This window comes from Ruditapes philippinarum, unplaced genomic scaffold, assembly GCF_026571515.1.
Source record: "Ruditapes philippinarum isolate M1 unplaced genomic scaffold, ASM2657151v2 ctg110_1_1_1_1, whole genome shotgun sequence".
Taxonomy (NCBI): domain Eukaryota; kingdom Metazoa; phylum Mollusca; class Bivalvia; order Venerida; family Veneridae; genus Ruditapes; species Ruditapes philippinarum.
Genome location: NW_026856488.1, coordinates 104724 through 122874, shown reverse-complemented (window position 1 = coordinate 122874; position 18151 = coordinate 104724). Strand labels below are relative to the sequence as shown.

Sequence of the window (18151 nt, the reverse complement as noted above, 5' to 3'; positions counted from 1 at the left end):
TGTAATACGTATCATATATCAAAATTGAACTTTGTAAAATAACCGGTATAATTATCATAGGTTAAAGGCACATTATGCCTCAAAAACAAATACAATTTGTAGTTCCTTAGAAAGGTTATACATGAATTTTATAATAAATAATGTTTCAGAGAATGTAAGATGCTTGATACATGTATCTGAAGAAAGTGACAGGTGCAAAATAATTTGTTATTAAAGTAGTAAAATGTAAACAAAGTAGTATTTTGACTTCCATACTAACTTCTTATTCACTATCACTGAATTTATATCTGCAAATGAAAAAGATGGTTCAGATAATTGGCCAATGTGTAACTTTTTGTATACCATCAAATATATCAGAATAAAAAAGCTTTTGAAAGATAGAAATATTTTTTTAGGTATATCAAATGGGCTTTTAAGTTTTATAAAAAAAAATATAGGTAATGTCGCAGCTAAATCTTCAAATGTATTTAAATTAAGTTTTTTTCTTTTTTTTTCATTTTATTTTTTTCTTATTTTCAATACCCCAAAACTTTATAAACTAAAGTTAAAAACCTTTTATATAGCATGACAATTCATCTAGATATTGATTTTCATATTATTTGAAGTATATGCATAATAATTACCACTCATTTTTTGACCGGCTTTCTTTGTATTGTGGATGGTATAGAAAAAAATGACAACAAAAACAATACACTGATTTTTATCCGAGTTAGTTAGCTATTTATGATATGAAACTTTTAGATTAACATTTAACAATATCATGAGATGACATCATATAGAAATATATTACACTTTATTTCTCATCACGTACATGTGTCAACACTTGGGTGTCGTTGTGTCAGAGTCTTTTAAATAATTTTGAAAAAGCTTGTAAGTAAATTTTTTATATCGGTTATTGAATAAAATGTAAGGACCGGTAAATTTAAAAAGTGACTATGGGAACAGGCATAAGGAGAACGTGAGGAAGTATTACAGCAAGTTTTCTCCACACTTTTACATCAGACCATTGACGTCATCTTGAATACTATTAAAAACAAGGAAAGGTGGCCAGAACGCAGCCCTGAAACAAGTAAGCAACGCTGGCAGGGCACATTGATTGACACAAGCCCAAACTGTTTGAGAGGGTGCAAGGGTGGGAAAAGGAGTGGAGGGGCATCAATATCAAGGTCCGCCTATAGGTCCATGAAATTGAAAGGAGGGCATTTACATATGGCATACGATTACACTATATGATACCTGAAATGACGAAAATTCTTACCAAAGAATTTGGTTTGCATTAATCTTTCCGTCCCTGATTTCGGTTTACGCTCATACCACTTCCGTTTCCTTAACACTGTGCTGTATGGGTCACGTGGTACGAATTCATCGTCACTAGAGCTAGAGTCCTGCATGTAATACTTTGGTTGTTTAAACTGGAACGATGAGTCAGCGTTATGGTCTATAAAGGCCCGAAGTTTTCTGGCTAATTTCTCCGCATGAATTTTGCGTACAATGGAATAAAGAGATGGCCGTCTTGACTCGACCCTTTTCTGTGCACGCTGATATGATTCAGTCAGTCGGGCAGCAACAGTGGGGTTTGTTGAAAGAAAACTTGTGGTCGAGCTGCCAGATGCTAGAACAGCCTTATTTTCTGCCAATTTTGTCCATTCAGCTGCGGCGCTAAATCTACGCTTCGGTACTTGCGATTGCAAATTGGAATTTAATTCCGGACTGCCTGAATTATTTCTACCTGTTTTGAGCTCCATAAAAATGTTTGAAACCGACGCTATGTTCGGAAGAGGTTTTATAACATCAAGCTCCTCAAGATTGTTTTGAGCTGCCTCGTTTTCACCATCCTCGAAACCCATATTAGTTGCACCCCTGGCGTCATTTGAATGCATATTGTTAGAATTGTCCTTCAATAATGTCTCCTCTGGTCTTCTAACAGTGGCCAGAGTAGATGAAGCATTACTCCCCATGTCATTTCGCGTTACATTTACACCTGGCGATAAGCGGTCACGTGACTCATACTCTATTTGAATTTCGTCTGCTGTAAGTTCTCGTCGAGAAGAAACATTTCGGTGTCTAGGACCGCTTCCTCTTTCAAACGTGTCACGACTGATAACTGGTTCATCTGTATCGTTATAATGTATAGAAATATTTTCATAGCTATCTGTATCGGAGGAATATCCAGTTTCCCTACTCGTAACTTCTGCTAACATTTCATTAACTCTTTCCTCATACTCAGCGTCTCTTACAACAGTTGCCTCCCTTAGTTTAGATGCATTCAGTTCCTGCATTTCTATCGTGGTCTGAGTCTGCGTCGCTGCAGCACTTGCAGACGACACTTTGTCACGTGATTGTGAGCGATTACGTGACAGCGTTCGCTCAGAAGACAGATCCTCGTGTTCAGGAGACTCTTCATTATTGGGATTATTTCCTATAAGATCACGGAAAACGGAAGTAATGTAGTTAAAAGGTTCAGAAAACATGGTCCAAATTTCCACCAAGGCTTCCGGTCATGATATATTTAAGTGGAATAGCAAATGAAATTATGCAAGAGAAGTGCAATATAAAAATGCCACCGTCTCTTGAAAAATTCTCCCGTTCTTGTAATTTTGTTTCAGCAATCACTTAAATCTCTATTTATTACCATTTACTTGTAAAATTGTGACTTTCAAATGAGCTTAATTCATAAAACATTATTTTTTCTCTTTTATTTTCTAGCACATTCCGTTTCCATTGACTAGACATTTTAACCTGATCATTTGATCCTATATTCATAGAGCACATGTGACTAGCAATCAGTCATAATTGACTAAGAACAAAGCTACAACGCTTTAAAAGTAATCATAAATACATAAAAATCCAAACTTTTAATCTATTTCTTGTTTGTTTATAGCACACTTATTGTTTCCTAAAATTGCTTCTGATTCTTTTTATGATAATATTCCATTTTTAATTTAATAAGTAAATCCGTTTAATTACGTTTTGAAAAACACAAGAAACAAAAAAACAACACTAAAACACATTCATTTCTTCAGAAGATAACTTTAAACACCCGTAAATATAGATTTTTCTTTTTTCAAATAATTACCATACTAGTTCATCTTTCATTGTTAATACACTATAAAATATCAAAACATATGTTAAACTACTTTTGAATTGAACACGACACGTAGACCGTTTTTCTCTATTGTATACTTCAATAAAGTGTATATATACAAAACGTACATGTCTCTTCGATTAGAGTAGTTTTATTTTTACAAAATTTTAAAGACGGACAATATTATTTCTAAAGATTGGGGGAGAAATTGCCATTGTCAATGCGGTATTTAGTCACTGCGCAATTAAAAATACACAATAATCCAAAACAAATATACTAGATAGACAGTTGTGATTAACGTGACAAACGTATTCGTTATATAAGGGACGAATACGTTAAACCTAAATGCTAATTTAAACAACTTTAATACGGGGATTTAACCAGATGTAAAAAATTAACTTTATCGTTCGCGTGAAAGAAAATGAAATTATTTTACAATGTACTATGCAATGGTATTAAGTTATGTTCATAAAATAATGTTGTGCTTTGCATTAAAACTTTGATACCACCACAATTTAAACAGAAAAAATAAAAACAGACCATATTCCATAACAGATTAACGCATTGCATTTTTTTTTATTATAAGCATAGTATGACAATTCAACTTGACTTCTTAAATTCTTATTAATAAGTAATTTACAAACCTACCAGATCCTTTAGTTTACATAGTCATTTACAATTGGTATTAATTTGATATTAAATAAAATCATTGTTGACTTAAATATGATATGTTCAGTGCAAATAAAGAAAATAAAGCGATTTAAAACAAATAATGTATCAATTGTTTTACATAGTATTAAACACGGGTATGCACAATTGAAAAACATGTGACTATTCATTTTCACTTTTTAAGAATTAATACCTTTACAGCATGGTTTTGTAGTAAATGCCTAAGATATATGTTACATCACGTTTAGAGTTTAAAGGCACATTTAGCCTCAGAAATGGATATTTTATCATAGTATTGTGGAAAATGCAAACATGTTTTGTGATGTTGTAATAATAGACTAAAAATATATGAAATGCTTATCAACTGAAAATAACGCTATTTGTGAAATAAGTTGTGATAAATGTGTCAAAATTTAAAGAAAATTGTATTTTGTCTTCAATACAAAATACTTAATCATTATAACTGTACTTATTGCCAAAATCACAAGTAAGTAAAAGATGGCTGGCAACAGGTTCGAAAACAAATATGAAGGAGAACAGAAAATAGGCATTTAACTGTACAAAGATATATAAATTCACATAAAAATATAAGTAAGAAATTGCAGGGGCATTCAGTAACCGACTTATCGCTTATTATAGATAAAATCTTTTGCAGACGACAATTTTGCCATTCATTTATTTGAGCCGCGCCATGACAAAACCAACATAATGGGTTTGCGACCAGCATGGATCCAGACCAGCCTGCGCATCCGCGCAGTCTGATCAGGATTCATGCTGTTCGCTATCGGTTTCTCTACTTGTTATAGAGTTTGCAAGCGAAACGCATGGATCCTGATCAGACTGCGCGGATGAATGTTGGTTTTGTCGTGACACGGCTCATTTTATTGAACATGCACGTTTAGATTGTCGATTAAGAATGCATTTCAACCGTAACAAAATACGTTTACTAGTAACAGTTTATACACTTAAAAAAACGAATGTTAGCCCGGCCTAAATGTAACGCTTGGGTACTTTATAAACCCCATTTTTTCTTTTATAAACAGGGCTTACCGATAAATTTTGAACCCCAGTTTTAACAATAGTATATTAACGTAACACGGGTTAATAAAATCAACTTTTCAATAACATCAAGTGTCAGTACCTTGAGATAAATTTTGAACCAAAGTTTAACAATAGTATATTAACGTGACACGGGTTAATTATACGGGATGTAAAATCAACTTTACAATAACATCGAGTGTCAGTAACTTGATAGCTAGAAATTATTATATAAAGGAAAAGATAAGAACTTCTCTCAATATTTTTGATTCATTTTGTGACTGTTGTGTTTTAAACGAGTATTATGTTATGTAGTAAAACATGTATGACAACATACTTAAAAGCTGCACGCCTCCAGATGAGCCAAAATATTTCAAGAAATTCAGTTTAGAAAAATGTATTAAGGTCTTAGGAAAAGTAAAAAGATTCAATATTTAGTAAATTATTCACATGTTATGTGCGATTTATGACTGATTTTGCAGTATCAGTCACTATAACTCTACTGAGTTACTAACGCAGTCAAAGGTTTTTATGTATATTTTGACCTCTTTTTGGTAATTTACGTGGATTGTAAGTGCCGTTTGCATTGTCTTAATTATTTTCTTTGATCTTTTCACAGTATTTTACTTTCAAAAACATTTTCAAAATTTTCGTGAACATTAGCATATGTCTGGAGGCATGCTGCTTTAAGCATACCACATCATGTTCAAATACTTCTTATAAAACGTATTCTTGTGTAAAACAACTTATATAAAATATGAGGCCACCTTTATACAACGACCTTTTATTTTACTTTCACAATTTGGTATCTGTAGGCAGATTAACTGTATACAAAGTAAGTTAATTAAGATTGCACGTTTTTATTTAATTTTGATTCAATGCTTGATAGTATTTATCAAAGAATCATGCCTAAAATGTAATATGATAAAATGGCAATAAAATACATATGCGTCAAGAGACAGTCAAGATCAATAAAAACTTTTTTTTAGCTTTAAACATAATTCATTACACCTCTCTAGTAGCTGATTCGAACCACTTTGCAGTCAACTTCCTTGAACAAATCTGTACTTGTTGTTCAATAAGGAAACCTGTACGTTAACGCGCCAAGGCTCAAACTCATGATCCCTGGGTGAGCCAGACATATTAATCACTAGATCACTCCGCTTTAACTCTTCATATATTAAATCAGCAAGAAAATGTAAATGACCATTTTTAAAATTGGAAACTTAAATAATTAAACAATTATAACACAATAAATACAATCAACAGTTGATTATCAAAATTATACATGTCAGTTTTAAAAAAATAACACAAGAATTATTAAGTCAAGATGCCATGAAAAATAAATAACTTGTTTTCTTTTTAACCTTTTCCCATATTTTTTTTTCTGTTTCTGGCGAAATATTACAGTATTACATAATTGTTTTAGGACAGTTATGCTACTAATCTAAATTGATTTAATTATGCTAAGAATGATGCAAAATCAAAATAACTTGCACGCAAAACAAAATAACTTGCACGCAAAACATAATAACTTGCACGCAAAACAAAAAAAAATTGCACACTGATGCATACTGTAAAGTACATAATCATTAAAAATATCTAGCTTTTATTCTCGCAAATTCACACGTTTCTTAAATGCCCACAGGAAAAGTCATAACTCTTTTATTTTACATGTTCTATGTGGTCAACAGTGCAAGTAAAACTCCTGTAAATCATTATTCTTTTTTTCCAGATAAACGAGTATCACTTTCGCCCTTAGTTTGCTGAAAGCAGTTTTATAATAACTTAAGAAATATCACCTGCTCTTATGCGGTACTTTTATGTATAACTGAATTTACGCGTTGTTGTAATATTACAAATCAAAAATCTAGGTCAAAGGTTTGAGAAAATATATCAAACCAATTTATCATGTCACGCTAATTATGGACAGCGTTCCCTTGTAAATACTAGAAGTACATATCAGTGTCAAAATTTTGAGAGCAAACAATAAAACATTTCCAATTATAGTACCACTATAGCATTAATTTAAATTAAAAAGCCAGAACTATGCCTCATTTCCTAATAACAACGTTTGGTAAAATTCGTAAACTTTAATCATCATTAAATAATAAAGACACAACACGTTGTCTTCAGTTAGTAAGCGCAGCAGGTATAATGGAATAAAAACCGCATTCCGAGAGATAAGTATATGCCAATAAAAATATCTCGTTAACAAAACAATCAGAAATTATTTTCAGGCTGATCAATAGGTGGAAACCGCTCAACACAATCTTGATGTCTCTTTCCGAGATTGCCTCGCTAACTAGAATTAGATTCGAAGACGTCATGTCTAATTTATAGGAACTGCAAATACGCCATCTGCAGTGAATCATTGAAAGTTCCTGGTCAGTTAATGAAGTCTTAAAGATGTCGAGAATCTATTTGTACAAAAATCAATATAACATGACGGTTGCTAGAAGAAGAAAAAAATGACAGGTTCGAATTTTAGGGTTAAACAAGAGCAGCGCATGCGTCTCAAACGCTCGTCTGTTAAAGCCAACTACAGAAAATCGTTTTTAAAAATTAAGACTATTATGACAGTTATGCACTTCGCATCTAAAATGAATAAGTCTGTGAATGTTCAAGATATCGGTATTCTTACATAAGTTTTAAGTGACATTACGTCCGTCCAAATGTAAATGGTCAGTGGACAGGTAAAAAAAACCTTAATTTACAGTTGTTAAAAGACTATCAAAGGTATCAAGTCAACACTTTCTAAGAACATTGATCTAGCTTTTCTTATACTCGTAAATAAGAATTTATTTACAATTACGTTATGTTATGATAATCAAGTACTGAAAGTATTGACTTGATACCTTTGATAGTCTTTAAACAGCATGACAAGAATTCAAAGTGAAAATGGGGACACAGTGGAATTAACGCACAATAACAAATACACGCAAAATAAACAACAATACAAATGTTTTCACTATTAAATTATTAATTGATACATTGTTGGTTTGAAGCTTGCTTATTTTTCTCATTGAAAAGTTAAAAACATTGTTTGTGGCGGTAAGATTCCTAGGCCGAGTAAATTCACTTATTATTATTTTTATACTAACAGAACGTAAAAGGTGTAAAAAATCTGGAAGCATATTGCAATAGCATATATATGATAAAATATATCTTAACATTTTGGTAAACACAGCATTACAATGACCCCCCGCTCACCGTCCTACTAAAAACCTACTAAAAAGAATGACATTATGATGTCCCTGGTAAAGGAGGTTGATATTTATATATTTGAATAAGAATTCTTGTTAAATCTTTTTTTAAATGCATCTTTTCCAGATTCATTTGATTACAGGCAACGGTTTGGAAATATATTGCAATATTCTACGACATTTATTCCCAATGTCATGGGCACGCTCCATAATGCTGTCTGCTTTAATTGAATTCTGTTGTTAAAATTGAATTAACATTTTGTGCTTGCTTGCAGTTATAGCATTAAGTTGTAGGCCCATCTAATTTTATGGTGTTTTACGGAGAATTAATGTAACAATGGAGCCAATATTACTTTTTACATCTTATCTTAGGTACAGATCTTTGAAATACTTAGAAATATAATTTGTATTTTGATGTTTTACTAGTAAAAGTGTTGGTCATGGTGCTAGCACCTTAATGAGATTAATGTTTTTCTATTTAACATCTAAAATAGCTCAAGTAACCGTGGAAACGTTATCAAATAAACTAAAGAGATTTTGAACTGTTTCTGATATTATAGAACAAAGTATCTTTATTTCATTATTGAGTAAAATGTTAACCATTCTCGTTGGCCTGGCTTTTTATTTAAAAACAGACAAAAAAATGCCACAAATCTATCATGCTCAATATATTATAATACCTATTACAACCTATAAGATATATGTTAAATGTTAAAAAAAACACAAACGGTGTTAGATGGGCATGATCACTCTCAATGTAACTGTTAGCATAATTTGTGATTTTTAATATTGTCTACACTCTTTAAATAAATTAGAAAACACACAAATTAAACACACACGCACACAAAGAGAACATCATCATCAGCTACAAGCACAATTTATTATCTCTTTTTTTGAGTGATTATAACAGATTAACAAATTTGCTCATTTTACAACTTTCAATCATCATTAAAGTATGGGAAAGTATCTAAAACAGATAAAGAATAGGCAAAAAATCTTGTAATTAGTCAACCTTGCCTGAATTTCATTTACCAGAAATATCTAGTTGACAATTTGAATCAAAAGCTGAATCAGATCATCTCATTCGTCTCCGATGAGATTGCGTCTATAAAAAAGAATTAGATTCCACGATGTCATGTCTAATTGATTTGAATTTGTCAAATACGCTATCATTGAAAGTTACTGGTCAATTAATGAGGTCCACATGACTGTGTGATTTCATCGTACAGAAATCAATACAAAAATTAGTTTTCCAGTGGCGATATGAATCCTCGTTCACTGTTGACGAGTAGAACGAAAGTATTTCATTTACTAATTGTGTCAGAATGTGACAAGGAGTGCATGTTTTGCTCTGACTTTCTGTGTTACTTTAAGATACGTGATTTTACAAACGTTTCAAAAAGAGAACGTGTCTTAAGGAGGGTGACAAATTATGAAGGTTATTTGTAAAGTCATTGGCAAATATTAGATTGTTAACACTGACTTATTCTGAAATATTAAAAACTTTTATACCTATATGTTATTTATAAAGATAAAAATGTTTAATATTTCAGCGGACAGGAAATCCTAAGTTTCATAACTACGTCCATTATAAATTTCTGTATCGTGATTTTCAATAATTTTGGTGAAAATTAATTAATTAGTTTTTGAAATTTATTTCTTACGAGCTTCACATTTTGATGCATCACATATTTGGGTACAGAAAGACAAATCATTGTCTATGTATTTGATGATGCATGTATGTCTAAAACTAAACACGTAAGTTACTTTTTTTAATTGTTTTTAAACATTTCTGGTGGTTCCAGAAGTCCAAAATAAATACGGTCTAATAGAAATCTTAGTGATATGTTGCATGCTTCATTTGAAGATATCATGATCTCTGATCCCCTTTCAAAATTCCATTTTTATCTAGATTCGCTTATTGTTTTCCTCTATTAAGGCACACGCATTCTTTTCCCAGGCTACCATACACCGCTTTCATAGAATAGCATAATCCTAATATATTATAATAAAAGAATACTCGAAAACCGATATTTTACCGTTTTGGCGTTTAATTATGAATTCATAATTTATTAATGCCATGATTTGTACTTTAAGTCATAGAAAATATCTTAAACATAACAATGCTTTTACTTGACACTAAACGTAACATATTCGCAAAGGTAAAAAAGTGCAACTCTCCAAACAAACTTTCTGAAAAAGTCATTCTTCTAAGTTATTGTTATTCAACATATGCATGTTATGAACTTCAAACTCAATTTGAAAGGCAATCATAATGCTATTATTCATACATAACATTTTATGTACAGTGAAATGAAAACTGAAAGAACCATTATATTTGTATCTCCCGTAAAGTGACACGTTCGAGTTAAACACTTAATGATGCAAAAACGAGATAGTTTGTTTTTATTGAATGCCTATAAATAAATTCTGAGACTCGCATTGTTATGACTGTAACATGTAATTTCCTTTATGATTCCAAACATTTTAAGCCTATATTAATGAGTTTTATCAATATAAAACTGAAACCATTAATCAAAGCGCTACATTATGCAAAACAGTCCCTCCCCGACATGATAGTTTTGCATAATAAACATGTTAATTATTAATGAAATGTTATGCAAAGCTTGGCAATAACTTTTTGTGAACAATCTGTATATCTAACGATCAAAACAATATATTTCTTTATTAATACTTTTGCTTTATTGATACTTAGACTCGTTCTAACACAGTAATATTATGGTGTGCTACTACAAAGAACAAATAATAAATCAAACAAACAATATACTTATGCAAACATTAATTATCATTTTGATTCGCTACTGATGAGCATTGAATCGTGTCTGATCAATTAAATCATGTGAACAGGACATTCTATAGATCTATTAGAATCCATATATTGATCAGCAAGTATGTAATATATTCCTTATAACGACACCAAACGTTTGGAATAGAATCATATCCAATGCCCTGATATTTTCAAGCAATGTTAAACAAAAACGTTGATTAAACTTACCAAAGACTTGTTAAACTTTGACCTTGACAAGACTTTCATTGTAATAATTATAAACTAAACAAATTCAAAAGAAAATAATATAATAAAGTGTCAGTATGCCCATCTGACAGTAAGAGGTTAAAATTTAGGTAAAATTCAAAACAATTTTATATTTTGTCATATTTGTTCTCAATTATGAACAATTTTCATGATGATCGTCCCTTGAATAATTAAAAACCTTTGTATCTCACATAAATACGATTATACGTATATCAATAATATTCTGTATATAGAAGAGAGTGGAGCCTTTTTTTATTAGTTTGGGTCGTCAGACCAAACAAATAATGGTAGCAAAATTTCAGACCCCGATGTTCTTATTTGCAAATGCCGAAAGTAGTCCAAACTCCTCAAAGCGGTTACTTCCCTTCATATGTACATTAACGGCGAAAACTTAAGGGGAGATCACTGCGTAAAGATTGTCAAATGACAGGCGCATTAATTTTCGTAACGAAAAAAATGTTCCTGATTGGTCGAAGATTTCTAATATTGTGTTATTTTATAGATATACATGCTTATATTCAGCTCCATGATTATTTACTTCAGCGTTAAACAACAGGTTTACCGTGAACAATATATATCGAAATTAATAACGGTTAGGAACTCTAATTTAGAATATTATGGTTTTCTTCAGACTGTTATCTTACTACCCCCGTGGTCGAGGGGTTTACACGCTCGCTTTTGAAGCGAGATGTCTGGAGTTCAAATCCCAGTTCAGGCATTTGTTTTTTGTTTAAGCCAAATAAACATTGAATTGAATATCAGTGCAGTGTTGCAATTAGTCTTATAGCCAATTTACTATAGTTACAACACAGGAAACAGCATTGGTGACACTATACAAACAAATTGGTTTATAATCTCACAACCTTCGCCTTTCTTACATTCTGAGACCTAAACAAATTCAGCGCCTTCTGTGCTTTGATTTTATATGTTAAGCTGTTTTCATATTTTATCCTAAACATATGTGATTATCAATTATTATTCAATCGCTATTGAAATAATTAATCTTTTAAATTTAAACAACTAATTCATCTCAACTAGACTAAAACAATGAGTGTAATGTCACTTTAACTAAACATTGATATTCAGATATATATATGACACGTATTTTAAATTGATTGATTTTAATTCCTGAGAAAACGACTTCTTTAAGTTTTGCATCAAAATGTCAACGTTAAACTGCGATCATCAAGTCAAAATATCCCTCATTCCCATGTTGCTGAAATAAATGTTGCCTTTTTTATTATTCTCTTCTGAAGTAATGTACTTTCCTGAAGTAATGTACTTTTAGATTAACTAATATAGCAAGAAAATTCGCCATCTTCCCCACTTTATCACGAAATATAAACAACTGAAAACTGATGCTTGATCTCCTTGACCTTCTTGACAACAATGAAGACCTTTTTTCACTGATTGATCTTTTTGTCTGTCTGCAAACAGTTTTGTCATATATTACGTTAGTTGCGGTTTCATTTTCTAATTGAAATGTCTGGAAGGCAATGAAAAGGTCGTCGACACAATCGACGCCGATCTTGAATAACAGAACTTTACATTATCGTAGGTAATTTTGTGGGGAAATAAATAAAACTTATTGTTTTTCTTCATTTTGAACGCTAAAACGTGCGTCGTGAAATGTTCATCTTTTTGTCTCAGCACAAATAGTTGTTACATCTCCTTCAATTGATACATAACTTCTGTAGACTTTACTTTGTCAGCTTTGTGAACATGTGTAATTTTTTATGAACTTTATTTGCTGCTTTTCGTTGTTTAATGTAATTGAAGTTTGTTATTTCCTCCTGCAAATTCATATCTTACAGGATTCTGTCATTCGTAGGTATAACTTGGAACAATATTACGTTTCAAGACGAAGAGAAAAAGTGCTCTATTGACAATCATGCCCTTTATAGTTAATGAGGAACGTTGCAACATATAATGGTTAAACAAGTCAAACAAATTATTTGTCTGTCATCGTAAAAATATATTAAAACAAATCAAATATCATAAAAATCTTATTGACAAATAAGGATTTACAAGGAGCTGAAACTCTTTTATTCCAATCCAATATATACAACAAATTAACGTTGATAATTTTGGAATGATTAGAATTAGCCAAGTTCACTAGGGAACCACTAAAACTTCGTTTTGAATTAATCTAGTCAACAACACAGGGCAATTTTATTATAAGGTGGTACAAAGTCAAAGTAGAGAAATAAAAAAGGCAATAAAAATTGTATTAACTTGACGTTACTCAAAATTACCAAAAGCCATAATAATATATATCTATGCAAATAGTACTATTACAAAACAAACATTTTTTTAAATAAAAATAAAAAAAGAAAAAAAAACAGGACTCTATTATGTGAAAACGAAGACTGGTGATAATAAGCCAGTAATCGGGAGTAAAGCCAAAGTCCAGCAAAACAATTATCCAGTGCATGTTAAAACTTGATCTCAAAAACAGAACAAATACATAACATTTGGGTATTTTAGCCAGAACACCAACTCAATTAATCAAGATAAATGTTTTTTGCATGATATGTTTCACTAGCACGTTGTACGTCAAGATAAAACTGGTAATAAATCAGAATGTAGTAGAAAATGCATAATGTATGTATCGGTAGAATTCAGTCAAGTGAAATATTTGGTTAATGATTTTATTTATTGCTGTCGCATTTATTTACTGTCTTATTGTTATGTCATCAATGATTCACTGCTTTAAAAATATCAAACCGACACTGTGTATTCATTTTGAAAATGACAACAATTATGTATATTTTATATTTTCATTCCACTTATTTGAGATAAAAGATACAAAAACTATGAAGCAGTGTGTTAAAAAGTGTTCGGTTCTCATCAAGTTTATAGACTCAATAGTGAATAACCATATCTGAGTCTTTGACGTTAATTGAAAGCTTCTAAATATATACGCTTTCCCCATAACAAAAAAAAAACCAGCATCACTGGTCCGCCTGCAAGGAGTCCACCAGGGTACTAAGCAAAAACAGGAGAGGACACAATGGCAAAGTATGGCTTTTTTGGATTTACAATAAATAATTGAATGACGTAAATCATTGAAACCTACAGATATTAAAAAAGACAATCATAGCAAAAGGATCAGGTTTAATTGTACGACATACATGTAAGTGGTTTTTAACGAAAATAAAAATATGCAATTACAAAGATTGATAAGTCAAAATACTACAAACAGATATATATCACCAAACACTTACGTTAATGATTATTGATTAAATAGCACAGTAGTATTATAGGAAATGAACTAATCATGCATTATCTGTTTCGCCTGTATTCACAAAGTCTCTTTAAAATTTAATAATGATAAAAAAGCTAATGGCTGCATAATTATGCATCAAGAAATGCCAATAAACAATGATTCTAACTAACGATAAAATACTGCAACACGTATTTCCCGTTTGGAAAAAGAACAAAATGAAGCCAATGTGATCAAATAGCGTTCGAACAAAAATCTAAAACCATTAATCAAAACCCTACGCTGTGCAAAAAACCAGTCCAATGGAATAAAGGCAATCAGAACGTTTTAACAATTCATTGAAAAGATATTTCAGAAATAAAGTAATACTTGTGGGTTTTTACTGTTACACATCTTTCTATTTGTTTAAAGTAATATAGAAAAGCATAAGGCACTGTTGAGCTGTACTGCTTTTCAAAACTAAATATGCGATAAGAATGAAATAAAAATAAATGAACGGAAAAAAAAGAAAAAAGTCCCCCCCCCCCCCAAAAAAAAAACCACACACACCAAAATGAAAAAAACCCAAAAAAAACAACAAAACCATGACCAAATGTATTTTTATACATTTTGGAGCGAAAATGATTTCTTTTTCGTTTCATATCCCTAGTCCATTTCTTTTTCTAAGGACTATAGAAAGTTCTAACGGATTTGTTTGGTTTTATATACCCAGCTATAATCTTACTAGGATCTAGGTTAAGCCTTTGACATACATGACACAGTCTGACAGGTTACAACACAGTTAAGAAAAGGTTTCAATACTTTTCCAGACACTATATCCGGCAGTGTAAATACTGATGTGGCACATTACGTTAATCAATAACAAAATATAGCTTTTCTTACTACAGTTTTGATGCAGAAAAAGTCGAAAAAAGTTCAACTTTTTGGAACTGAATATTGTATTACTTTATGAACGCCAATTCTTCATCAGTAATATCAGTTAAGCAGAAACTATACTATTGTTTCTAGAACTTAAACCGACATACACATAAAAAATTATCTTTTAACAGAAACTAGGTGTAATTTCAGTATTTTTAATGTTTTATTTAAGGTGAAAAACGTCATAGCCATACGGTTGACTTCCCACTTTTACCATTGGAGGAAGAACTCATGTGTCCCTGCTTGCATTATTTAATGGGACACCTTAGTAGAAACCCCGACCTTCCGAAAGCTAGGTTGATAGTTTCCTTACGTGGAAAAATCCAAAAACCTTGACGGGATTTGAACCCACAGCGGTGATAAACAGATACAAGTGCAAAGAAAGCAACCATTATTCATACACAAACGATAACTCGGGAATATAACTCGACATACACATTTCCCCCCGTAATTTTTAAGGAATGTTATTACATCAACGTTATTTAATCCTGAATCCTTTATGGTATTATGAAAATGTTTATATATACTATATAATAACATTCATATCTACCTACACGATATACTCTGATTGGCAAATCAATACATGTATGAGATATAAAACATATTATCTGAACATTATTTTAATTAAGTATTGATTGATAACAAATCCAATATCGTTGTCGTCATAAATAAATGGTCTGGGAACAGATTAGAATTGGCATCTTTACTGTGATAACATCTTGTAGAAAATCATAAGATTTTAATTATATATATATGTATATAATATATATATTAGTCAATATATATAAGATGTATGTTTTAGCTAAATGACATTTTTTTCGAGCAATCATATTACTCGAGATATAGAATATCTTATTTTTGTTCTTCATTTCGTTTCAATTTTGAATGAAAGCATTTTTTAATACGTTTAAACAGTTCTTAGTGTTCAATGAAATGTTGCACAATGGCATTCGTAAAACCCGTTTGTTGTTTCATCTTAAATGTTGAATTCTGCTTAGGCTGATACAAGGGGCGTGCACTTTCTTGTACCGTCCATGAACAGGCTCAATCAAACCAAACATGCAACATTTTCATTTTTGCCGTTTGCGGCATTCTTAAGGGATTCTATTTCACTTTATTTTGTTACTTCATCTCTAAATCATATAAACATTCTTCATAGGCAAACCTTATTACAACGTCCAAAGGTCTAGAACCATTAAGAAATTGACACCAACGTTACATCAAACGATCTTATTTGTTCCATTATGTAAACATTATAACATTATTGTTTAGTAAAACCTATTCCCTCTGACGTTATATTCAAATACATACGACAAAATCCTCTTGGGTTTTTAAAATGATCCGAAAACCTATTAAGATATCTAAACACATATGAACATTTACAGACAGTCCGCTTTTTCATCACAGACATAGTCTGATATAAGTAAAGGAACTGTTCCTAGCTATGTAGCAAACTTTTAAACGATAAATATGCTTAAATACTTCTTAAGCCGGTGCTAGCCGTTGTTGCACATTACGTTTTCTTAACATAACCGAGTCTGCAATTTTCATATAATATTGTTGTTTCCATTGTTTCTAAGGGATCACCCCTTTTCCAGATTATTTTGGCTATTAACTTCTTTAAGCCTGATTCACCAGAATGTTCAGATAATATGCATAACCAACAGGTCAGCCAAAAGTGTATTCATTTTAATGACGCATGTTTGCATAAATGTCTTTCTAAACATATGCAATATGTACGTTTTGCAAAATCATTGTACAATTAAGTGGTATAAGAAACAAACAACGTGTACACAATTGATGAAAAAATTGTATAGAAAAATGCTCATCCAGCGCTTTACTTTACTTATGTACAGACGCAATCAAATAGAGAAGAAGAAAATCCCTTAAGAAAGCCCAAACAGCTCGATTTGATTGAGACTGTACTGGAAAGTGCAAATTACCGTCCACGCCCCCTAGCTCCGGCTTAAGCATAATTCATCATTTAAACATGGAAATGGGGAAAAAGTACTAAAATACTACATGTGTCAGAAGGTACAAAATTATCTAAATAGTAAAATGACTTGTTTCTGATGAGTTTTGAATACAAGGGCAAAATTTATCACATGGTTTCAATTGTAATGGTAGAAATAAAGAATAGCCCAGTAAATGTCACAGCAGCACTGAAAGGGGCGTCACTGTGGCAGCAAACAAAGTAAATATAAAATATGAAAAAAACAAGATCAAAAAGGAAGGGCGGCGTTTAATAAAATAGAGAAAACAGAATCCCTATAGAAAGTCTAACACTAGAAAATTGAAAATGTTTCATGCTCGGTTTGATTGCGTCTGTTCATGAAACGCGCAATTTACCGTCTACGAACGCAACACCCACACAACCCAACAACACAGGGCCAGCGGCCAGGAGCCCAGCAAACTTACACTATTACAAACGGATGACAATATATGAATCTGAAGAGAAAAAATATTTAAATACGCAGCGAACAGTTCAAACACATAATTGTAAGGACCAACATTTAAAGAAATAATTAACCGACATCATCTTCCGTAAATAACAGACTGCAAGCATTGCATGTTTGTGGTCAATAAACAAGCAATCTCTCTTTTCAGTAACAATGTAACCAGATCAGATGACCTTTCATACTCCATATTCAATATGTATTTTAGAAACAGTACTACATCAAAAGGAAGTTCCGACAACACTTTCTAATAAATCAAGTTTTGAATTTCTATAGTTCACTGCCTTTCCAGTATATTTGTTCATCATAATGTCAAAGTAAAAATTTCCCCAAGATAAACATTGGATAATTGGTTATTTCATCTAAGCTTCTCATAGTCTAATTTAAAACGCGACAAAAACATTAAACGTAACAAGAAGTTAATGTTAAAGCAACATATTTTGTCGCAGACGTATAATTTAACAAACTTTTCCCAATAGACTTATTCTACAAATACAG

At 31.5% G+C, this 18151-nt stretch overlaps 1 protein-coding gene across 20 annotated transcripts in view; it reads right to left on the bottom strand.

The window, feature by feature from the left end:
* LOC132746718 (voltage-dependent calcium channel type A subunit alpha-1-like) overlaps positions 1-18151 on the bottom strand; it is a 289277-nt gene that overhangs the window by 178418 nt on the left and 92708 nt on the right. For 15 of the 20 annotated variants that reach the window (XM_060735934.1, XM_060735942.1, XM_060735932.1 and 12 more), the window contains exon 1: positions 1259-2566. The exons of 2 other annotated variants lie outside the window; for them this stretch is intronic. In XM_060735934.1, the coding sequence (XP_060591917.1) occupies positions 1259-2471 (1213 nt within the window). In that variant the 5' untranslated portion in view covers positions 2472-2566. Of the gene's footprint in view, positions 1-1258; positions 2576-18151 lie in introns of those variants that run through there. 3 more of the 20 variants (XM_060735945.1, XM_060735955.1, XR_009628030.1) reach the window with 2 other exon arrangements.